At 33.4% G+C, this 26,104-nt stretch overlaps 1 protein-coding gene across 1 annotated transcript in view; it reads right to left on the reverse strand.

Moving 5' to 3' along the window:
• KIAA1109 (KIAA1109 ortholog) overlaps nt 1-26,104 on the reverse strand; it is a 211,584-nt gene that overhangs the window by 142,736 nt on the left and 42,744 nt on the right. Inside the window, exons 11-20 of the mRNA XM_039241608.1 lie at nt 24,668-24,818; nt 20,916-21,072; nt 20,427-20,505; nt 17,960-18,051; nt 16,518-16,635; nt 7,482-7,637; nt 7,127-7,224; nt 4,907-5,085; nt 4,658-4,764; nt 2,417-2,625 (exon numbers count right to left, since the gene is read on the reverse strand). Of these exons, the coding sequence (XP_039097539.1) occupies nt 2,417-2,625; nt 4,658-4,764; nt 4,907-5,085; nt 7,127-7,224; nt 7,482-7,637; nt 16,518-16,635; nt 17,960-18,051; nt 20,427-20,505; nt 20,916-21,072; nt 24,668-24,818 (1,346 nt within the window). The remainder of the gene's footprint in view (nt 1-2,416; nt 2,626-4,657; nt 4,765-4,906; nt 5,086-7,126; nt 7,225-7,481; nt 7,638-16,517; nt 16,636-17,959; nt 18,052-20,426; nt 20,506-20,915; nt 21,073-24,667; nt 24,819-26,104) is intronic.

Genomic DNA, 26,104 nt, shown 5'->3' on the forward strand with positions numbered 1-26,104 from the left:
TTCATAGAGTTCACTAGCCTAGAAAAACTTTTTGCTTATCATATTTTAGATATATATATTGTTTAATTTCAAAACCTTAAAAATTTTAATGTTTTAGTAGACACTTCATACTAGTTCGGAGTTAATTTGATGAATGCAAATACTAATACAAAGTTTAGTACAACAAACTTTTGACAATATTAAACAGTTGTTATAAAATCCTAATGCATAAAAAGGACTGTATCAAAACAAACTATCAACAGAGGTTACATTTGTGGAGTAGAATTTGTAAAGAACTCTAAAGAAGGCATAAACTCCTTTCTCTTTCTCATTTTTCCTTATTATAGTACTCTTATTTTTGATGAATATGTATTACTATGGATTTTTTAAAAGAAAAAAATTGATGGGGTGCCTGGGTGGCTTAGTTGGTTAAGCGTCCGACTTTCGCTTAGGTCATGATCTCACGGTTCGTGGGTTCGAGCCCGCGTCAGGCTCTGTGCTGACTGCCAGCTCAGAGCCTGGAGCCTGTTTCAGTCTGTGACTCCCTCTCTCTCTGACCCTCCCCTGCTCACGCTGTCTCTCTCTCTGTCTCCTAGAAATAAATAAACATTAAAAAAAATAAAAATAAAAAAAAAGAAAAGAAAAAAACTGAGGATCAATGTATACACAGTAATGCAAACTAACAGTGGAAATGTCTCTTGGCTGGTATTCAAAACTGGTAATATATCAATATAACCATCTTCACTTACTAAATCATTACTTACATTAAAATTAAAATATAGTTCAGCCTCTTAAAGGAAACTGTAACTTGAAAAATGCATTTTAAATCCTTCATAGTTATTCATATGCAATCTAAGAAAATAAGATATTGGGAGAAATATGTAAAGAATATTTAGGTCAAACAATGGTCACAAGGAAAAAAAAATACGTGTGTTTATATGTGTGTGTGTATGTGTGTGTGTGTGTGTGTGTGTGTGTGTGTGTGTGTGTATTTCTCCCCTCTGGAACTGAAGAATCACTCCTTCAGGAATCTCTCCAGACACCTTAGATTTCCATAAATATTAAATACATTGTCCCTTGCATCTTTTATCTTAAATTATATCTGACGCTTTAGGGCAGTTTTTAGTAAATACAAGACATTATATCATATATAAAAATTTTAGGTACCTACAACATCTGTCAGCTAGCACTTCTTCCAGAGAGCCTTTATTAACAAACATTGATTGTCCTTCCCTGAAAACCCCGATTATCCTAGACCCTTTCCAGAACTAATTACTCCTGTCACTGTATACTATGGGACTGCCTGTTACCTAAGCATTCAAAATCCAAACCTCAATTGTTATGAAATTAAAAAGGAAGCAAATAAGTAAACACTGATAAATTTAGACTCACACAAAAATCCATCCCACAAGCAACTCTAATGCTCATGATTGATAATGTTTGGACAGTTAGTCTCACTTTATCAGATGTAGTACAGCACTGAACAGTACAATGAAAATCTAAAGAAAGTGAATTAGCAAAACCTGGGAAAATGAAAAATTTATTAAGTTGCTAAAAGTGATGCTGGATAACCGTTCAAATCACATGTAAAGCAATCGGTGCTAAGTACGGATCTGGAAAGCTTAGTGCAGTTACCTATAAAAATGAGTAAATCAATAAGAGTTATTGATAACTTGCTGGGGATGTTTTAAAAATATGATTTGAATATCAAAAGAAGAGTGATATGTAGACAACTGACAAAGTGCTCACATATTTTTCTTAATACAGTCTCTCTTCTTGATCAACTTTGCTTGATCATGCTTCATCAACCCGTAAGAGCTACAATACTATGCAATCATACAACTTCAAGGGAAAAATTATACTAAAATGAATCAACATTTGATTCAGTCTTCAAAGAAGGTATACTTCTTTAGGACATAAATTTGTCATACTCTGAAAAGAACTTATTTTCATATATTTGCTTCAAGTGTTAAGATAGTGCTCCCAACGTATCTTTGCTTATTGTTTAGCATGAAATTAAGTTGTTTTTTAATGAATTCATTGTTTTTATTATTCTTAGATAAAAAGGTTCTCTTGTGCTTATTTTGCTGTTATAGGACACTGTGTTAAAATTTGTCCCTACATGTCTATCCTGTTATATCCTCTAGCTTACCTCCTTGTGAACAGATGCTGTATCACCTCTATCTCCAGAAACTAGCACAATTCCTAGATTACGTTCAATGTTAAAAAACAAAACAAAAACTCAACTGAGAAGTACACCATTTTTAATAAATGACTTTGTAACTGAGTCTAGCACCACAAGTCTAGTCAACATATATAATATAACCTTAACAACTTTAAACCATCTAACTGGCTATTTCAAATGGTCTCAATTTTACTTAGATATTAACTTTTTTACCTATGTTTAAAAGCATGTAACTTCTTTTAAAAATCGTACCTTTATACATAAGAAGGCATTTAATAATGGTCCATACAGAGTTATTTGAGAATCTGGAGAAAGTTCCATTTCTACATGAAGTTTATCAGGTGGAAGCTCTGAGGGATCAATAGGTGGGCGTGAAGAAGTAGAAGGAGAAGAAACAACTCTGTCTGATGTTTTCTGGGATGGCCTTAATACAGATAGCATTGTTTCTTCCATTTCTGACACTGGAAAAAAAAAAAAAAAGAATGTTTTGGGGAGGGGAACTTCTTAGAAGTTCTTTAAGGAACTATTCACTAAGAGATTCTATTCTGCAATTTTTCATGAACTGTCTCTGATATAGTACCTATAATATCTAATGAAAACAGACCTGCAAGACTAGTAAGAATGCACAATAGAATAGACTTCATTGCAGTATGTGTAGGAATACATAACCAGATGGCATAAAATCAATGAAAACTTATTAACATTCCTGAGTCCCTGCAATATAAATTTAGGTCACAATTAGGCTTTAGCTATACTTGGGCACTGAAGTACTAGATTGTTCTCACATAAACAGCTATTCAAATATACTGTGACATTACGGGGCACCTGGATGGCTCAGTTGGTTAAATGTCTGACTCTTGGTTTGGGCTCAGGTCATGATCTTGCAGTTTCATGGGTTCAGGCCCAGCAACGGGCTATGTGCTGTGCAGAGCCTGCTTGGGATTCTCTCTTTTCCTCTCTCACTGTCTGTATCTCTCTCTCTGCCCCTCCCCTACCCACACTGTCTCTGTCTCTCTCAAAATAAATAAACTTTAAAAAAAAATTTTATTCAAATACAGTGTGGCATTATCAAGTTCCAAACCTAAGAACAATTATGAAAACTATTCTTTAACTCTTAACTCACTGGAAAAATACAGATTAAAAAATCACTTGACTCTAATTCCACTTTTTTTTTTTTTAATTTTTTTTATTTATTTCTGACAGAGAGAGCATGAGCAGGGGAGGGTCAGAGAGAGAGAAACACAGAATCTGAAACAGGCTCTAGGCTCTGAGCTAGCTGTCAGCACAGAGCCCAACGCAGGGCTCGAACCCACCAACCATGAGATCATGACCTGAGCCGAAGTCAGATGCTCAACCGACTGAGCCACCTAGGCGCCCCTCTAATCCCATTTTAAAACCTGGTAACAACTATGAAATGATATGACAGATGTGAAAATGCATTAAAAAAAAAAAAACTAACATTTCATGAAACCAAGTGCTTAATGTATATATTCACATGCACCTTATTTGATATTACAGCTCTTCTGTTTCTAATTGGCAGAACTTGAAAAAAGTTATTTACTTTCTCTGAGCATTTTTGCTCAACTCTACAATGACAATAATAACATGTATCTCATATGTTATTAAGGATTAAATGAGATAAAGTAAACCAGAAAATAGCTTATTCCAATACAATAAAACCTTGGATTGCAAGTAACTTGTTCTGTGAGTGTTGTGCAAGATAAGCAAACATTTCTAATAAATTTTGACTTGATAAATGAGCTATATCTTGCAATATGAGTAGTACATGACGCTGGACATCACATGATCACAACTGAGCCAATGGTTCTCTCTCTCTCTCTCTCTGCGGGATTGTGAGTGATCGTCTCCCATGCTCGTACACTTGGTCTCAGGCCACGATGTTTGGCAGAAATCAGTGAATTTTCAGCAAGCTGGAAGGTGCCCACAACTGGCACTAGTATATTTTTTGTCACTTCAAAGCCTTATGGACACTCCTTTGCTTTTCCATACAAGAGTAAGCTGAAGAATGCTTTGCTTCATTCTATGTCAGGTTGCCTGCAGATATAGACCTCTGGCAATAACTTATTGCCAGTTACATTAAATAGAGTACACGAAATAAAGTACATGACAAGAGTTAATTAATACTGTAGTCAACATCCGAGTGAGCATATACAATGGCCACCATTCAGAAAAAGATTCTATTGAGCCAAAAGATAGCAGTAATTCTATTAGTGATAGTGAAAGTTGTCCTACACAATAACCCTCTTCTATTTTCTCTCCCTCACACCAGCCAAATTAATTTATTTTTCTTTAAATTTTGTATTTTATTTAATATTTCATATTACAAAATTATAATACTAATCATTTTTATATTAATGTTTCTGGATTATGGAACAAATTATCTGAGTTTCCATTATTTATGTCTTATGCTTCTAATGGTTATCAATCATAAAACTAGATGTTTCAAAGTACAAATTATACAGAAGCACTTACATGATTGTTTTAGCTGCTCATCTGCTTTTTGTGGATAAATTGGATGCCATGTGTAATCAATTGTGAGCATGACACTTGGGACAGTCCAACATTCAACCCAACCAGCTCTTTGAAGAACAAAAAATAAAGTTCTGGTCAGGTACTTATTCCTCTAATTGTATACAAACACCAGTTACAGATAATCAACTTTCTTTTTCTTATTCTGAATCAGAGGAATAGTTTCTCCACATACAAGCACAAAATACTCACTTTTCTTGGGTAATGTTGCGCCATTTTGGTTTAACGGTTTTCTGCCCACTTTGACACTCAGCAGGAATACCAGTATCGTGAGTCGTTTTATTTGGGTGGCAATTCTTTACTAGCATAAATAATGAATATTTACTAGGGTGGCAATCTGGCAGAAATAAGTGGAGGTCAACATCTTCTCCCTAAAAAAGAATTTATAATAACCCAAAGTAATAAAACAGGTACATAAAGATGTTAGGTTTCTAATTACAGCCAAACCTACCTATAACAATCTTCAGAATACAAAAGAAAATAAACATAAATGTCAAAAGGCAAATTTTTACAATGAACAGTTAAATAACTGGAATAAGACTTTACATGGACTAAAACTAAATTCTAATTAGAAAGTTAAGAAAAAAAATCAAGGAAATAAATAGCATAGTTTCCACAAAACAATAAAAAAGATGATCTTCTATGGGTATTCATGGGTATTTCACAGTAAAAAAAAATTTAAAAATATCTCACTAAGTTCAGGTAGTATTTCTGCTTTTAATTAATTTTTAAAATATGATTGCCTCTTGATTCTAGTAAGTCTTGGTTCATCAACTAGCTTTTAAAAATTCTGATTTGAGGGGCATCTGGGTGGCTCAGTTGGTTGAGTGTCAGACTCTTGATTTTAGCATAGGTCATGATCTTATGGTTATAAGCATACAGCCTGCTTGGGATTGTCTCTCTGACCCTCCCCAACTTGCTCTCTCCTTCTATGTCTCAAAATAAAAAACAAACATTTTTTTTAAAAAGGAAAGAATTCTGAACTTTATTTGGCTTCACTTTTTTCCTTACAGGTCAGTGTGCTAATCTTGTTCATCATGCTGCCTGACATGCTCACTTCTTTCTTTCTTTTTTTAGATTTTATTATTAAAGAATTTTATTTTATTTTGTTTCAAGCTTTTATTTGAACTCTAGTTAGTTAACATACAGCATAATGTTTTCAGGAGAATTTAGTGATTCATCACTTACATGTAACACCTTGTCTCATCACAAGTACCCTCCTTAATCTCCATCACCCATTTAACCCATTCCCCTGCCCATCTCCCCTCCAGCAACCCTCCCTTCTTTACAGTTAAGTTTGTTTTATGGTTTGCCTCTTTTCCCCCCTCTGTTCATCTGTTTTGTTTCTTAAATTCCATATATGAGTGAAATCATATGGTATTTGTCTTTCTCTGTTACTTTGCTTAGAATTAATACACTCTAACTCTATCCACATTTGCAAATGGCAAGATTCATTCATTTTTATGGTTGAGTAATATTTCATTGTAGATATATACCACAACTTCTTTATCCATTCATCTGTCAATGGACATTTAGGTTCTTTTTGGTTATTATAATAATGTTACAATATACATCAGGGGGCCATGATGCCTGATTTCTTAACAGGCAGCATAGTGGAATGGTTAAAAGAATGGAGCCCTAACCTTTATCACTTGGGTTCAAATTCTACCTCAGCCACTCACTAGTCACATGACAAGTTACATAAACTTAGCTTCTCAGTTTTCCTATTTCATAAATGCAGGTAAAACAACTACCTCAAGTGTATTGTTCTGAGAATGAAATGAATTAATACATGTAAAGTCCTTGGAATAGTGTCCAGCACACAGAAAATGTTTAATAGGTATTAGAAGCTCTTACTACGATTGTTGCTATTTTTTTTTTTTTACCACCATACCTCCATCAATACAACTTCTTCTGAATGCCCATACCCTAAAATTAGGTGTTCCATAGAATTTTGAACTCATTAGAGCTGCCTTTTAGATAATAGGAAGAAAGGTATTCATGGCTATTCCCTGAATTCATGTTTACAATCAGTAATGTAAAACAGGGAAGTGTAAAATCGAGTTTATACACTGTAAACATAAGAGCTACAAGGGGTTTTCAAAAGAACATGAAGGTTAGCCACAAAGATTAGAAATAAGCTGTAAGAAAATAATCAATTCAGGGAATTTTCTTTTTATTGCCCAGCTCCTAGGGGAAGTTGGGAAACTTAGAAGAATGACAGAACATTACAGCTGACTGCAAAAATGAAACAGCAGCATTTCTGTTGATACTGAAGCTCATAAACAATGGTGGAAAGCTAAAATACTACCGGATGGCAATAGGATAGGCAGAGGAAAAGTAAAGATAAGCTTTGGGAAATTGAACTTACTAATAAACCTGTGGAATAAAGAATGTATGCAATATACGTACTCTTAAAGAGAACTTGGTGTTACACGTAGCTGGAACAAAGTCCGTAAAAGGCAAAGAGAAATCAATGTTTAATGTTTCCCCACAGGCTGCCAGATACACTAATGAAAAGAGAAAAAAAAATAACTTCAATAAAACTTAAAATAAAAATTACCTTAAATACATACCTAAAGAAATGAAAGACAATATGCTTAGTCTAATACAAATTGTGAAATACTTCCCTGAAAGCATTATAAGACAATGGAAAAAAGATCAATTCTTGTAACTATTAAAACTATAAATTCAACATCAATTTCCTTTGTTGGTATCTGTCTTAATGAACAGAATACTTAACCTAACCTAATTTGTATGTGCTTACCATTTTCTTGTTGTTTAGTGGAACAGTCAATCCAATTGTGTTGATTAGCAGCCCAAATCATTTCAAATTGATGAAACATGATTTTAAAATTCCATGTATATGGCACAAACGAAAAAATGTCTGGAGCACTATCACTAGACCAGTCTTGAATTAAATCTAAAATTATGGGAGAGACAAAAAGCAAAATTAATTGAAACTGGAAAACAAAATATATTCTAACACCAGTCAAAAATGAATTTTTCTTTTGTAAGTAAGAAGTTTTATACTGAAATATTAAAAGATGACTAAGTATAGCTAAATGATTTAACAGTAAACCAATGTTTACCTACCAATCACAGTTCCAAATAAGATAAGTGTTATGTATTTCACATACCTATTAAAGAAACTTTAGAAGACAAAAAAAAAAAAAAAAAAAACAAAAAAACATCTGATAATCCACTCCCCAAATATCCAACATTGTGGATACGTTTCCTTCTAGTTTTTTTCTATGAAGATTTTTATACTATCTTAGATGCACATATTTTATGTACTGCTTTTTCTCACTGAACTCAAAATTTTTCCATGTTATTTCATACACATTAACAAAAATTTTAATAAGACTTCATTCAAGAGCTTTACCAGGACTTACTTAACCATTTCATAATCTTGCATATTTAGATCCTTTACAAATTTTTGTTATATATAATTTTATTTATATTTCATGCAAGATATTTTACATATTCAGGATTACCTTGTCAGTATAGATTCCAGAATTCAAATGGCTACGTTAAAATTTTCTAAGTTTTTTCAAAGTTATTATAAATTACAGAATTGCTTTCTGAGAATAGTGAATCCATTTTTCCTCCTACCAGAAGTGTATGCTTAACTAGTTACTTCACTGTACCCTCTCTCCTGCATTACACTTCTTTCTATCCTTTCCTCCCTCCCTCTTTTTTTTTTTCTGTCTCTGGGGATACAGCTTGATAATACACTGATAATTAAAAACTGTTATCTCCTTTTAGTTGAATTCCTTAATTACAAGTAAGGCTGAACATTTTTTTCATCTTGTTTTACTGATAAAACAAGTACCTAGAGGGTCTACTGTGTGCTAGACTCTCTCGTAGACTCTAGGAATATAATGGTGAACACAAACTTGGCCCTCTTAGTATTTATAGTCAACAATCTCTGATTTCTGATTAGTTGTACTGCTGATTAAATGGTTTTAAGTGTTGCATTTTAAAACTGTGTTCACTTACTTGGTCTGCTTATCCTTTAATACCTATTATTTTAATCTCAATAGGCAAAAACTCTTCATATAAAGACATTAGCATTGATCTAAAACAATGGTTTCCTCTACTTTTTCTTTGGACATTCACAGTGTTTATGTGCATATACTCATATCTTTCAATAAATGGTCTCCCCCTAAAGTTGTCATCTCTATACACTCATAGTACCTAACACAGTGCTATATATATAAAATCAGAATTGTATATATTTGGAAAAGAAATGATTAGAAGGAGTATTATAACACACTTTGACAGCAGACAGTCCTAGTTTAAATTCTGGCTTTGCTGTTTTATAGCAATGTAATCTTGAACAAATACATATTATCAGTTTTTTCTTTTACAACATGAGGACTTCACAGACTTATTGTGAGATGTGAGATGATACATGTGAAGTTTTAGCACAGTAACTGCCACAGGGTAAGTACTCTATGTATGGCAGCACTTATTATTAAAGTAAAAGTAAAAATAATTAAATATTTAAAGTGGTTTCTTTGGTGGGGTGCCTGGGTGGCTCAGTGGGTTAAGTGTTTGACTTTCGTTCGGGTCATGATCTTGCAGTTTGTGAGTTCAAGCCCCATCTAGGGCTCTCTGCTGACAGCTCAGAGCCTGGAGCCTGCTTTGGATTCTGTGTCTCAGCCTCTCTCTCTCTCTCTCTCTGCTTCTCCCCTCTTCATGCTTTCCCCTCTCAAAAATAAACATTAAAAAAAATTTTTTTTAATGAATAAATACATAACATGGTTTCTTTGGATTTTAAATGAGATTTTTAAACTGAAAGATATTATATTCAATAAGGAAATCAGAAGTCAAGTTTATCTATAGAATATTATATGAAATTTAAAATTTAGCTGCAATGCACAGAAGCTTGTGCACACAAAATCCCTCTCTTAATAAAATGGCAAAATAATACATTTAGTATCAAATGTTAATGATTTAAATTAACATTAATAATATGCAGTTTTATTATCTCATCAATAAAAGCCATATGACAATTACCTGTTCTATGAATAAGGAAAAATTCCACTTGACACTTTTACTTTAAATATATTTTTACTTCACTTAACAAGTAATCACAGTGGTTTGTTATACCACATAGTATCTATGGTTACTATTAAACTTTTACTTCCATATGCCACCCTACCTACCTAACATGACTCCATCCCAATTTTTTAACTTTATTCTTTAGCACAATGGTTAGCAATTGAGAGATGCCCCAAAGTCATCAACGGAATTAATCGACTCTACAATATAAACTTATCATTCATCAAGCTTATTTTCTCACTTTTCTTCTTCATAAATACTTTTAGTCCTGAACTTTTACTCAAACTATTCATCATATCTAAAATAAGTATACTCTTTGGTATCCTCCCTGCTGAAGGAAAACTCTAACCATCTTTAACAACAGCACAATTGGGATCTTTGTCAAAATAAAAAGCTTCTGCACGGTGAAGAAAACAATCAGCAAAACTAAAAGGCAACTGACAGATTGGGAGAAGACATATCAGATAACGGGTTAGTATCCAAAATCTATAAAGAACTTATCAAACTCAACACCCCCCCCAAAAAAAATATAAATAATCCAGTGAAGAAGAAATGGGCTAAAGACATGAACAAACACTTCTCCAAAGAAGACATCCAGATGGCCAACAGACACAGGAAACAATACTCAACATCACTCATCATCAGGGAAATACAAATCAAAACCACAATGAGATGCCACCTCACACTTCTCAGAATGGCTAACATTAACAATTCAGGCAGCAACAGATGTTGGTGAGGATGCAGAGAAAGAGGGATCTCTTTTGCACTACTAGTGGGAACGCAAACTGGTGCAGCCACTCTGGAAAACAGTATGGAGATTCCTCAAAAAGTTAAAAATAGAACTACCCTATGGCCCAGCAGTTGTACTACTAGGTATTTATCCAAGGGATACAGGTGTGCTGTTTCGAAGGGGCACATGCACCCCAATGTTTATAGCAGCACTATTGACAATAGCCAAAGTACTGAAAGAGCCCAAGTGTCCACTGACTGATGAATGGCTAAAGAAGATGTGGTATATATAAATATATATGTGTGTGTATATATTTATATATGCATGTATGTATACACACACACAGATATATACACATATATACACATATGTATACATACACACATATACATACACATATATACACATAATGGAGTATTACTTGGCAATCAAAAAGAATGAAATTTTGCCATTTGCAACTACATAGATGGAACTAGAGGGTATTATGCTAAGTGAAATTAGTCAGTCAGAGAAAGACAAATATGACTTCACTCATATGAGGAATTTAATATACAAAACAGATGAACATAAGGGATGGGAAGGAAAAATAATACAAAAACAGGCAGGGGGACAAAACATAAGAGACTCTTAAATACAGAAAACAAACAGAGGGTTGGTAGAGAGGTTGTGGGAGGGAGAGGGGCTAAATGGGTAAGGGACTTAAGAAATCACTCCTGAAATCATTGTTGCACTATATGCTAACTAATTTGGATGGAAATTAAAATATAAATAAATAAATAAATAATTCTCACAAACTGCTAGTGGAGGAAAACCAAGCATGATACTACATAGAAAGCACAGGGTCCACAGCCCAAGAAATATTCTTAAATGTCTCTTCCACTTGCTAGTCTCATGCATCTACCCAAGTCACTGATGTCTCCCTGATTCAATTTCCTCTTATTAACTCAGGAAGAGCAATAACAGCTCTTTTCAAAGTCATGAAGGTAATATAAGTAAATGTTCTTTGGAATATTCTCCAGAGCCATATGCAAATCTCAGTTAATATTACTCTGTCCAATTATAAAGACCATTTTAGATTTTCTGATTACCTTACTTTTCCTGATTACCTTCAGATCACAGTGATTTCCTCTGTATTCAAGTCTTACATCCATTTGTTAGTTTTACTTCATGCTAGTACTCAAAATATACACTGTTTTGCACTGCTTTATTTATGTCTAGTGCATATGCCAATATTCTTGAGACTGATAAATAGTTCAAAACAAGAAATGCCCATAAGCGATATGTCCATAAATTCTCTGTGGGCTGAGATCATGGTTTATATATGTTTTGAATCAATTGATATTAATAAGAGACTTTCAACTTTCATTGGTTGCATTTATCTACTTTACACTTCTAGTTAAAAGATTAAGATATAACTGCTAGCAAAACAAACATAAACTCAAATAATCCACTAATCATCTCAGAAAACCAATGTAATTTTATATAAAGTTATTAGCCAGTTTCTATCTTAATAAGTCTTATTAGTTTTTTCTTCAATATTTTATTTCAAATTTCAATATTTTCTTCAATATGGTTTCCTTACCACCTTACAAATACCTTTACTGCTAAATATTAAAAACTATGGTCACAAAATATTTTTACTAAGAGCCTGAACAGCTACTTCTAACAGCTATTTTGTTTTTTGGGGAATTTTTTGGTTTTGTTTTGTTTTGTTTTTTTAAGTAGGCTTCACCCCAGCACGGAGCCCAGTGCAGGGCTTGAACTCAGGACCCTGAAATCAAGACCTGAGCTGAGATCAAGAGTTGGAGGCTTAACCGACTGAGCCACCCAGATGCCCCAATATATTTCTCCTTAAACCAAAAGCTGCTCTCATTAGCAGATGGTCTTAAGAAATAACCTGATTTAAAAAAAGGAAGAGGGGCCCCCGTAGGTGGCTCAGTTGGTTGAGCATCCAGCTTTGGCTCAGGTCATGATCTCACGTTCATGAGTTCGAGCCCCATGTCAGGCTCTGTGCTGATGGCTCAGAGCCTGGAGCCTGCTTCAGATTCTGTGTCTCCCTTTCTCTCTGCTCCTCCCCCACTCACACTCTGTCTCTGTCTTAAAAATGAACATTAAATAATAATAATAATAATAATAATAAAGGAAGCACTTTCTTGATGACTGCCTTACTCATTTAGACATCACATTTTTAACAGTTACTAAGTTTGTAATAAGTACCAGATATCGTATGAAAGTGCTGAATCTCTATATTGTACACCTGAAACTAATATTACTCTGTATATTAACTAACTGGAATTTAAATAAAAGTTTTTAAAAAATAAGTTATTAAGTTGGTAATCTAAATATTTATGTGGAAAAATTCATCCAAAACTCACTTTATAGTAGGTTGTTAGGCAAATACTCTATAAAATGTCAGTCAATTGTACTGCAGCTTTGCAATATTGTTAATACTGCTTTCTTCTCTGCCTTATCAGAGTAAATCTAAATCAATTTTGCTATTACCAGAAAAGACTTCACCTGTCCCTTTGTTTTATATCTTTAATTCCTGAGATTCTTTCTTATCTTTATCTTGAAGCTATCATTGCCCCACACTGAAATCTCTTAAGAACAACTATACTTCACTAATAATTGATGTAAGAATGGTTATTGAGGAATATCAGGCATTCCCTGATTCCAAATTAGTCAACTGTTTTCTGCAGAATTCTGTCAATAGGGAAATATAAAACCGAGAAAAGAGAAAAGCAATTCTTTGTGACCAAGTATGCTCACTCTGAGGCTAAATCTATATTACTCAATAATAGTCATCCTTTTTAAATAATAAATAAGTTTTTAAAGGATTCTAGAAAGCAACAGAAGAAATATGACTAAATGCTAGAGCTATAAAATCTGGGATATGAGAACTTCTGTTTTGTACCTTTATTTTTTCTTTAAATTTCTCCAAATAAATTTTAGAAAAAAAAACCAAAAAGGTGAATTACAATAGGTATATACTTAAAAGATTAGAGATAAAGAAAACAATATAGGATAAAGAAGACTGTAATTTGGAAAATGTGTACTTGGCTGTTTAAAAGTGACTAATACAATGTTCAGTCTAAATGAAAGTGTTATTACAAAATTAAAAGTTTTAAATCTTGAGAAATTATCTATTCCAACTATTCTTAGCACTGCTAAAGTCTGAAAAGGTGAAATGTGAAGGACTAAATGCTCAAAAATAGAAACCTTTTTTAAATTTTTTTTTAATTTTTTTAATGTTTTATTTATTTCTAGGAGACAGAGAGAGAGAGAGAGCGTGAGCAGGGGAGAGTCAGAGAGAGAGAGAGTCACAGACTCTGAAACAGGCTCCAGGCTCTGAGCTGGCAGTCAGCACAGAGCCCGACGCGGGGCTCGAACCCACGAACCGCGAGATCATGACCTAAGCAAAAGTCGGACGCTTAACCGACTAAGCCACCCAGGCGCCCCAATAGGAACCTATTTTAAAATGTTAATAAAGTGCGGTGCCTGGCTGGCTCAGTTGGTTAAATACCCGATTCTTGATTTCAGCTCAGGGCATAATACCGCAATTTGTGGAATGGAGCCCCACAGTGGGCTCTGCATGGAGCCTGTGTGGGATTCTCTATCTCCACCTCTCTCTGCCCTTGTCACTTTCTCTCTCTCAAAATAAATAAATAAGCAAACATTTTTTTAAAAAAATAAAAAGTTAGCAAAGTTAAAAAATACAAAATCTTAAGTGAAAGGGAAATGGCCACTGCTGAAGAAACTATATATAACATATTCTTGAGCCAGACTAGTTGGGTTGGAATACCAGCTTGACAGACTTACTAGTTGTATGACCCTGAACAAGCTGCTTGACCACACTATAACTTATTTTCCTCATTTGTAAACCAAGGGTAACAATATCGATCTCAGGAATTATTATAAGGATTCAACAATTTAATATATGCAAATTGCTTAGTAAAAGGCGAAAGATTTATGCGATCTGAAGAAAAACCAGAGTATATGCAAATTGCTTAGAACAGAGACACATAAGATGCGCTATTAAGTTTTAGCTATGTTTTTCATAAATCTGAATTGAAGAGTACTTAGTCAATGTTCAACTTCACTCACAAAAGCTTAACTTGCCAGGGATTTTGTTACAATTTCTACTACTGGCCCTCTGACGTAAGCGTTAAAGAATTCTGTAACTTCAGGAATGCAGAAGCATTCTATCTAGTCCCCACGGAAAAGTTCCCAATCAAACTAGAAAACAAATATAAAAGACTTATGATTGAACATACTGTAGTAACAACATTATAAAATTTCCAAATTCTAGCAATAGCAAAATTAGGGCAGAAATTATTATCTCCATTTCATAGATATGGAAACAGAAGGTTAAATAATTAGATAATGTGGCAAATATTATATTGCTAGTAATTAAAGTCAGGGAAGACTATCTATGAATACCTTAATACTATATCCCCAATTATCTAATAGTACTCAGCACAGATCAGATGCCTGTAATACAGATTTTTAATCAGATGACTGAGAGGAAAGGATGGACGGATGGATGGATGGATAAATGCAGCGATCAGTAAAGCAAATAGTAGAGGGCTCTGGGGTAGCCAATGACTCTGGAAAATCAGACCAATTCTGCTTAGCTAAACTTTTTATGGGAACATTCTTTAAATATGACTTTTTGTGTAGTAATACTTCTGTTAGAGACCAAGATTACATGTTCCTAAACCCATGAGCTATGAGTGGCTATTATAATTTGCTTCAAAAAATAGATATCAACTCAGTATCCATGCCAATAAAAAGGAATAAGCAGCAGCTCCAAATACAAAATAACATACCCTCTTGCACTGGTGGTAGTAATGTAAACTGGTACGGCCACTGTAGAAAACAGTATGGAGGTTCCTCAAAAACTTAAAAATAGAAGTATCATATGATCCAGTAATTCCACTACTGTGTATTGACTCAAAGAAAATGAAAACACTAACTCATAGCACCCCTATATTTACTGTAGTATTATTTACAATAGTCAAGATATGGTAACAAACTAAGTGACCATAGTAGATGAATAAAGATCTGGGGGGACGGGGTGTCAGAGACACGCACACACACACAGACACACACACGCATGCACACATGCACCCACACACCCACAGGGATATTACACAGACATAAAAAAAGAATTAAATTTTGTCATTTGCAGCAACATAGACTTATAGGGTAACACTAAGTGAAATAAATCAGACAAGGAAAGACAAATGCCATATGATTTCACCTGCATGTTGAATCTAACAAACAAATAAACAAAAAAGCAGAAACAGATCCATAACTCTAGAAAACAAATTGATGGCTGCCAGAGGAGAAGGGGGTAAAGAGGTAAGGATAACAGTTGAAGGGTAGTGAGAGTTACAGGCTTCTAGTAATGGAATGAGTAAGTCATGGGAATGAAAGGCACAGCAAAGGGAATACAGTCAATGGTATTCTAATATCATTGTATGGAGACAAAGGGTAGCCACACTTGTGGTGAGCACAGAATAATATACAGAGTTGTTGAATCATCATGTAGTATGACCAAAACAAATGCAACATGTCAACCATACAATAAAAAAAATGTTTTAAATACTTGATCATTTGAATATACTGTTTGTAGATTACAATAATCGAAACAAAATAATGAAACCATGCTGATGCCTAATTCAAGTAAAGAAAGAAATTGATTCATCCTCCCCAAATTATTCCCACTAGATTGACACAAAGACCAGCCTAAGATAAGTTCTTTCATTTTTTTTCTAAGCCCAATTTTGGGTTCATATTTTTCTTGTTTGAGGTAAAAGAGAAAACAAAGTATCTGTTTTTAAATTTTCCCTTTTATATGCCCAGCCCCAAAAGAAGTGTAAAATAAAGTATGAGCTCTATCATCAAATCCCAGAGGTTGAATCTAAAAGCAAAACTTACTGAATGTAAACAAGTTCACTGTGATAAATTTCACTGTATTTACATTTATTAGAAAGTTACCAGTAAAGAAGTTCTTCTGTGCAAAGATGAAGTGGTAGGTGGCTTTATAAACCTCTAGTTCACACTGCCATGTCTGTGGCATGTTCCATATTCGGGGGTAACTGGCATTGATGTGGAACTGCAAACAAAACATTAAGTAAAAATGTTAGAGTTTCAAATGTGACATTGTGTGAAGAGCATTAAAAATAAACTCACACACACTTGTGAGTAATTAAAACTTATTTTCCTGCTGAGCTGAAAAAAAGATCCCTCAAAGATTTCAATGTTACTGTGACTAAACGTCAGTCTCCATGGTTACATCTCGCTCCTTGAAATACTAAGTCATGATGTGGCCAGAGAACTTTAAGAACAATAAATCAGGCTATGGTTTTGATACTGTACTCTAGCTAAACTAACAGAACAATAGCCAATATCCTTCATTCCTCCTTAAACCAGATCTGTTATGTGAGAGGCTCAGGGTTGGGGACGTGGAGCACAATGCATACTATCACACAGATGTGTGGTCACCAGCTCCTCCCAGGCCAGGTTTCCATTTGGAAGTTTGGCAATTATAGATCTGACATGGTGCTTTGTTGTATATTACATATGCCAAAATTTGGCAAGAACTGCCTGACCAGGAATAGCATTACTGCAGCATCATTTACCAGCAAGAGCTCAGGAATTCATTAAAATGCTGACTATGCCAGTTTAATATACATTTTATGATATTCAATATATTCTTGGTAATCATAAAATTTTCCTTGACTTTACATATATATATCTATATATGTATATCATCTGTAAATATACTTTTTTTTTTTTTTAACAATTAAGGACCTAATGATACCATCTTATAAAAGAATCCTCTCCATCAGCCATTCTACATAGTGGCTTTTGATATTATTGTTACTGTTGCTGTCCCTGATAAATAATCTGCCTGATTAATGAGTCTCAAATCTGAGATTTTAATCATAAGCATTTCCATATTTTTTATAATATGTAGCGCTCTAGGGTATCAATAAAATTTTCTTCTTTTTACCTCACTCATCAAGTAAAAAGCAAAATGACTTATCAAGCCGTAAGAAAGAATCCAAATGGGGTCAGAAACATATAGTAAAAGATCATCTTACTTATAACACAAGAATAGTCTAATCATAAAATAAAGTTTAAAAATAATATTCCAACAACTTTTCATATTTTTAAAGACCAATACCATATTAGCATTGTGCCTTATATTCACTTAGCCCAAAAGCAGAAGCAGGGCAAAAGAGCGATGCCAGACACAGTCCACAGCACTGGAAATCTACTCCTCTTCACAAAATAGGGTCAAGAGCACCAGTGGTTCTTGTATGAGAAGGTGAACCATTTCATGACTTCCTGGTCATTAAAATTTTATAGTAAAAATTTAAAATCAAATTCAGATTTTATGTATGTATACATATCATTATATACTCTAGACTTACTGCTAACATTTCTGCTTCTAAAAGGGTACGGTACTGCATACTGGTGGTGGCATCAACATGTAAAAGCTGTCCTTTAATTGCAGGAGTATAACCTAGTAAGTGAAAACATAAAAATTAAGAACCTAAAAAAAAATATATATATATAATGATTAAAAAATTGTACTGTAAACAACCCCCATCATCACCCAAAGAGAGAATCCCTGAAAAACGGTGATCAGACACTATATAAAACCCCCCAATGAGGGGAGCCTGCTACCTAATAGGTGACGACTCTCGTTTTGGATGGCTCTAAAGGAGGCAAGTTCCATCTTCATAGAGTATCCATGCTGATTTTGCTTTCCAGTGCAAAACTATAAGCCTACTCTCTAAATGAAGTTTTCCACTATTAAAGACGATTCCCATGTCTTTTCTTCTCCCCTGGACTCAAGGATACCTATTTTCATCATTTTCAACTGTAACTTATGTGATGATAGTTTCTAAACAGCTATTCCTTACGTAATGTCAGTTAGCAAACAACATAGCCCCATTCTAAAAAGAAAAGAAAAGAAAAGAAAAGAAAAGAGAAGAAAAGAGAAAAGAAAAGAAAAGAAAAGCACAGATTACTTCACTTCTTTTCTTGAAGGGCTGCCCTTCTAAGCACACTAACACAACGGTCATTTTATACAGCTAGTTCAACATGCATCCTGCTCTGGGCATTTTTTTTCAAAAGCTTGAATTTTTAAAAAATGTTTTAAATATATTTGAATTACATTTTGTTAATGTTTAAGACTTAAGTCTGTTTTTCCTCTCAGTTATCTTAAAAGCCAGTTAACTTTTACCAAGAACCTTAGACCCTTAACTCATATAGTTCCACAACCAATGTGCTGTGGCACTTCTCATGAATTCACAATTAAGTATGCTTGAAGTACTGATCCCCTCAGCCCTCAGTGGCTCCCTTACCCTGTACACCAATAACTGTACAAAAAAATTCTGCACAAATACTCCCTATGTGCAATATCAGTTTAAAAGTGGCAGGTAGAAGCACTCCCTTAATTGAACCATTTTCAACTTTGTGCAATTGTCAACTGTCTTTTTCCAATTATGCAATTAAGCCTGTAATTAAGGCTATTCTAAAAGATGTTTTTTCCAATGCATTACCCTCAATCAACAAGTCCTAGAGAATCTCAAGCATCTGACAAGAATCTCAAGACTCAGAATGATTACTCTTTTAAAAACTAGCAAAGGGAAGGCTTAACTCTTCATTAAAATAGCCTCAAAGTTACAGGGAAAAGATACACTATGCCATTTTCAGTCACCATTTCAAAACTGATTATCTAAGCAGGCAGACCCAATTACTACCTGTGTATGAAAGTTAACGAATGTAGTCAACTTCTACCAGCTTTCTTCTTACACCAGCAACAAAAAAAGTTGACAGAACCAAGTAAAGAAAGCCAGGAGTGACATAAAAATTACTTTAATTATATGTAGCCATAGTAACATTGTTGGTTAGTGACTTAAAAATATGGGGGCGCCTGGGTGGCTCTGTCGGTTAAGTGTCCGACTTCAGCTCAGGTCATGATTTTGCAGTTTGTGGGTTCAAGCCCCACATGGAGCTCTGTGCTGACAACTCAGAGTCTGGAGCCTGTTTCAGATTCTGTGTCTCCCTCTCTCTCTGCCCCTCCCTCAGTCATGCTCTGTCTCTCTGTCTCTCAAAAACAAATGTGTTAAAAAAAATTTTTTTTTAAATGAGTAAGCTGCTATTCTCTATACTCTGAAGGAAGTGAATAAATAAAGCAGAATTTCATTTTAATTCCTCTCAACTACAAATATAATAAAAAGATAGGAAGAGGAAGGAAAAATGAATGCCTTATAATATTTTAATAAATTTAATGAAATGTATTTAATCACATTATTGACTCGTATCAGAGTCCAAATTTCAAATGCATAATGAATTTAGATTAGCCCAGCTGAAACTATAGCAAATAAAAGTATTACTTAGTTCTTAAACATGTAATGTTCTGCTTTCTTAAAGTTATATTGTTCAAAGTCCAGGTTTACTCTCTAACAAAATCTATCAACAATATAACCTAAAACAAAACCTATCAGTTATTCAATCAAGTACTGCCCACGTACCAGGTACTGGGTTCAGCACCAAATTTACATCAGTTAAAAAAAAAGACACAGCACTTAGTCTCACAGAGCAACAGACTAATAGGGAAAATGTATGTTAAACAAATTATGCTGAGTCTTACAAAATAGAAGTATAGGGTATAATGAAAACATAAGACCTAATTTAATAAAAATTTTTTTCCTTTCTAAGTGCACAAATAATTTAATTATGTAATAAGTACTGTTAAGTAAATGTAATAGAAAACTGAAAAAGAAAACCCCATTAATGTTAGTCTAAATGGGCTAGCAAACTATTATTTATATGTTAATTATTCCCTCATTAATTATTTAAAATAGAAAAGTACTCATTGCAGCTTACCGTTTTCCTCAACTGTCATTGGAATATTAATTTCTAAATATGAGCCAGCTCCTACATTTACATGTACAGCATTTGTTTCCTACCAAAAGAAAAAAATTAATTCACATAAAACAATTATTTTCTCACTAGTTAATTATACTCCCATCTTTCCTTTTCTGTTATTATCACAGACAAAATATAATCATCAATGATATTAAATAGGTATTAAAAGTTCCTAAGAACAAAAGTTCAAACTTTTACCAAAAATACACTAAAATAATTTAGCCAGGAAAAAAAGAAAATGAGCTAGACTATAAAAGAAAGGTCTATTACTAATTTTTTCTAGTTTTGGCACTTAATGAAAGCAATATATACAATTATTGCAGAGGGAAGGTGGTAGGAAGCTCATAGAAATGAATCTAAGTATAGAACTAGTCACCAGAAAAAGACTCTACGAAACAATGTTCAAATTTTAAACACTATTTTCTACTGTATTATTTCAATAATTACCCTATTTTTGGTAAACAGCAAATCAATTGTAGCATCTGCAATAATATTCATTCGCAGTTCAAAAGCAAGTATCTGTCGTGGTTTCCCAGGCTGTGCAATTTCAGAAACTTTCAGAACTTGATAATCAGGTGGGAAGAAAAACTTCCATAAACAATCTCTATATAAGGAGGTGGAAAGAATAACCTGTTATTCAAGCAAAATTATGTTTATAAGGAAGCAATATCAATATTCTATTGGTATCTATCACTGCTATCTCACTTAAAAATTGGACATGAAATAGAAAAAAATTAACTCACAAAATAACACCTACTCTAATTTCTTTTCAGTAAAAACCAAAAGACTGTTTTCTCCAATGTTTCATACTTCCAGAGTTTTGTGTATTGTCAAATGAGATCTAGGTAAGAACAAATTTGCACTATTCAAGCATTCGGTGAGAAATTAAAAACTTTTAATTGCTTTATTCAAGTAAATCAATTGTCCAAAAGGCAAAGAAAGAACTGAAGAAGAATAGTGTAATTAGAATCATTATTCTACTCTGGTTAATTTACTTAACCCTTCTGAGGACACTTGATGTGCTTTCTTGTCTATAAAATAAGAATAACATAACTGCTGTCACAGAATAGATCTGATGATTAAACGACAGCCTACATGGAAAAGACTTGGCATTACATGATGATAGAAAAAATGGCTATTATTTCTACTATTTGTCATAATCATTATTTTTAATCAATATTCTATCAGTAAGAGTCTGCAGAGCAATAGATCTCTTAAAAGTAAAGAAGCCAAAGTTCTAACATATTTGCCTCCCCTCATCATTTAACAAAGATGAATGAACACAAGGAATTTCCATTTCAGAGTCTCCTATATCAGTCAAAATTAAGTAATGTTATTGATAATTCAGAGAAGGTGCTGATTTGTGGATTTTAAGCAGGAAGGGTTGAAAACAGTCACCAGTAACAGAAAATGCTACTTGGAATAAATAAGATTAGGAAAAATTAGATGAACAGAACAAAATTTTCAAACTGACCCATCATAGACTATAACTCGCCATGATTAAAGGAGTGTGTATGAAAGGAAAATAACGTCCTGCAAATGTTTTGGCTACAACGCACAAATATATAAAACTAAGACTATTAAGACATAAAAGACAAAAAAAAATCCAGTATGATCATTAGATGAAAATGGACTATTTGTGGGTAGCAGGATATAATGAAAAGAACAGTGGACTTGAAGGGCTGGTTTGAGTCTTAACTCTAGATGCTATAGTATCATCTTGCCCAAATCACTGAACCTCTCTGCATCTCCATTTTCTCAAAGGTATAGTAAGTTTACCATACCTGTCCTGTGTATCTCACTGGGTTATGAGAATCAAGTGTGAAAATATAATGAAAGTACCTATGTGAAAGCAGTAAGAAATTAAACAATGTCAGGAATGTTTGCATTACTGTAATTATCATCTAAGGATTAAGTACAAATCTCATAAAGTTTGTATTTTAACTGTCCTGAAAATATATTATATTAACTTCATTGTCATTTCTCTATGTAATACAAAGATCACCTCCTCAGAAGTGAATAGGGCTAACTAGTAAAAGAATTTGTTTGGATTTTCATGTAAATATACTCTAATATTTTTAAGGTAACAAAATTAATATAGTTTAAGAATAATCACGCTTTGTTCAACTCTTAGAAATGCAAAGATATTTATGTATCTGTGTTAAAATACTGATTTTTAATTTTGTCCTTTCAAATGTAACAGTTTGTAACAGTTACATAATGGGATGTAAAAACCCTCATTTCCAACTATTCCACTATATATACAGCATGGCTGTATTTTTCCTGTAACAGAGGAAAAGCCTGATCATAAAAGGAAAATTTAAATACAGTAATTTGAAAAGCATTTGTTTTCTAACCTGAAATTTTAAACTGTTTACTTTCAAGTCTAACAAATAACCTAACCCAGAACTCAATGAGGTACTATATTAGCATCTTGGGAGAGTTTTCAAGTGACAAACTTATTTACTTATGATACAATTATTAATAGCTACATTTAATGGGGCAGATATTCCTACATACTAGAGATATCAAGATTAATAGAACTTTCCAGTTAACAATGTGTATAATTCTTCTAATAGTCCTGGGTAGAAAGCATTTTTTTAAAACAAGTATAAAAAGAGTATATCAAGACACTATCAGCACTCTTCATTAGTCCAACAATGGCCCAGTAAGTAAGACCTGCTTCAGTGAATGATTTAGCTTGTATTTCTCCATTCAAGCTAATTTGTGAACAAAACAACTAAACCAGCTTTAGGCAATGTATATTTACATAAAAATTTAGTTATTCCTTCATAATTAGTGGTAAATATCTTTATTTACTTAAAATTCTTTAGTAAGTAGAAAAATGTTCAGAATACACTAAAATAATAATTTCTTCAAAATTAACAGAATGACTAAAAAACTTTTTTAAAAAACCTTTCAGACACTGTCCATTACCTCTACTATAAAATCTCTATTTCTTTTTTTGTTTTTAATGTTTTATTTATTTCTGAGAGAGAGAGAGAGACAGCGTGAGCAGGGGAGATACAGAATCCAAAACAAGCTCCAGGCTCTGAGCTAGCTGTCAGCACAGAGCCCGATGCGGGGCCCAAACCCAGGAACCGTGAGATCATGACCTGAGCTGAAGTCAGGTGCTTAACCAACTGAGCCACCCAGGCACCCCTAAAATCTCTATTTCTTAACTTTCTACAAATCTAACACCTGTAGAAACTTTAAAACAAATGTCATCATGCATTTGCAGAACTCTTCTTTTGCCTCAATTATTTGTCCTCCTCTTCCATCCTTGGCTAACTCCTACTTAGGTTTCAAAATTCAACTCACATGTTACCTCTACTAAAAAGTCTTCCCCAATTCTTCTCTCCTCTGATGAGTTACGTACCTGTTATGGGAAGAACTGTGTCCCCTAAAAATTCATATGTTGAAGTCCTAATCTTGAGGACCTGAGAATTTGATGTTTGGAGACAGGATCTTTAAACAGTAATTAAGTTAAAATGAGGTCATTAGGGTGGGCCCTAATTCAATATGAGTCATTTCCTTCTAAGACAAGGAAATGTGGACACAGAGGCCTACAAGACATATAAAGGGAAGACCACGAGAAGATAGCCATCTACAAGCCAAGGAGAGAAGTCTTGAAACACATTCTTTCCTCACAGCCCTCAGAAGAAACCAAACCTACCAACACTTTGATCTGGGAATTCTAAACTCCAAAATTGTGAATAATGTCTGTTGCTTAAACCACAGTCTGTGGTACTTTGTTATGGCAGTCTAAGCAAACTAGTATAGTATCTTTCTAAGTTTTTCACTGAGACTTTTTTTTACCTCTCTTATAGCACTTAATAAAACACTTTTGTTTCTCTATCCTCACTAATACTAAACTACAGATGTCTTTTATCTCTAAATCTCCACAGCCTCAACAATTCCAGGCATATTCATTGATTAAATACAAAAGAAAAAACACAGGAATCAATAAATACACTCCTCATTCACCATTTTTCTAACGAATTAGTCCCTCCTTTAGAGTGTACTTGCTTATGCCAATTTCTCTACAAACAAGTTATAATTTGAATTAAAATGTTTTGTGATACCTTACCCTGCCATAATAAAATAGCTTATAAAAATATTAAGCTACTTTTTATAAAAATTATAGTGTTGTCTTAATACATTTGAAGACTTACTACAAATATAATTTACTCTAGTACCTCTGCCTATCGGCCCATGGCCCATAGTTGAAATCCGTTCCTTTACCACAAACTATATCCAATCCCCAACATGGAGGCAAATCTTGTAATTTGCAATCCTCACTGCTCATTTCTCCTTCAGTATTTTCTTCTGTTTCTTCTGGAACAAGTCCTGTATTGCAGAATACACAACATAGAGGCAATTACTTAAAATTACTGTTAAAAGATTCCCTAGATCAGGAGTTCTAAAAACATTTTGATTTCAGTAATCCTTTACACTCATAAAATTAGTGAGGATGCAAAGTAGGATTTTCTGGTATTATCTCTATCAAAATTTACTGCATTCAAAATGGAAATTGAGCAATTTTTATAAACTTTACTTTTAAAGTAACAAAGAACACACTACATGTTGACATAATGTTTAATAAAAATGAACTGATTATATGTTGAAATAATGAAATGCTTAATAAAATTTAATGAGAATATGAAAAAATTATTAAAAAAATGAAATTTTAATTCTATTTTTAATGAAAATACTTTCTAATGAAAAATAACCATATTTTCTAAAACAAATTAATTTGGTAATAAGTGTTGGCATTGTTTTTACTTTGGCAAATCTCTTTAATGTCCAGCTTAATAAAAACAAGTGAATTCTCATAGCTGCTTCTGCATTTAATCTGTTGTTCAAGGATTTGAAGAAAACCTAGCCTCAAATAAACAGGTATTTTACTAGTTTTTTCAGATAATTTTGGGTCTTCTTCTCTGACACTACACTAAAATTCAGCATGTGGTAGTTTCTTACAAGTTAGTTGCAAATGTGGAATCTGAAACCCTATCAATGAATTTTTCATACCCTGATACATTAAAATTTACTTCTCTCTCTTATACTTTGAATAGATCTTTTAACCATGGCATGACTTTGTAATATCCTACATTTGGAAAATATCAGTTCACAGACATATGTATATGCTTCCCAAACATTATTAAACATTTTAAAAATTAATTTATTAATATTTGTTAAATTGTTAATTTGTTAAAATTTGTTGGTCTCATCAGAAAAGTCCTCCCATTCACAGTAGCAAACCCAAATATTCCAAAATTCTTATTTTTTATGAGAACTCAAAATCATAGTTTGTCCCTAGTCGCTTCTTCAAGTGAAACTCGTGCTCTATGAAAAGAACAAACAGTTCAGCTTGGAACTCAACTATCCCAAGTGCTTTTCCTCCAAACATCAGAATACTTTGGTATGCTGTATATCTGCATTATGTGTACTCGCCATTTTATCACAACTGAATACTGAAAAGTTTACTCAAGGGTCAAGATTTGATAAAAATAATTGTTACTTCTTAATCAAAGACATTTTAAAGTGACACTGGCATTTGTTGTTTTACTATAAAGGTGTGGCAGTGAAAAAGACAGTGATTAGCAGTACACGGAGCTTAATTCATGCTAAAGCAC

This window comes from Hyaena hyaena, unplaced genomic scaffold (assembly GCF_003009895.1).
Source record: "Hyaena hyaena isolate Hyena2069 unplaced genomic scaffold, ASM300989v1 scaffold_198, whole genome shotgun sequence".
Lineage (NCBI taxonomy): Eukaryota > Metazoa > Chordata > Mammalia > Carnivora > Hyaenidae > Hyaena > Hyaena hyaena.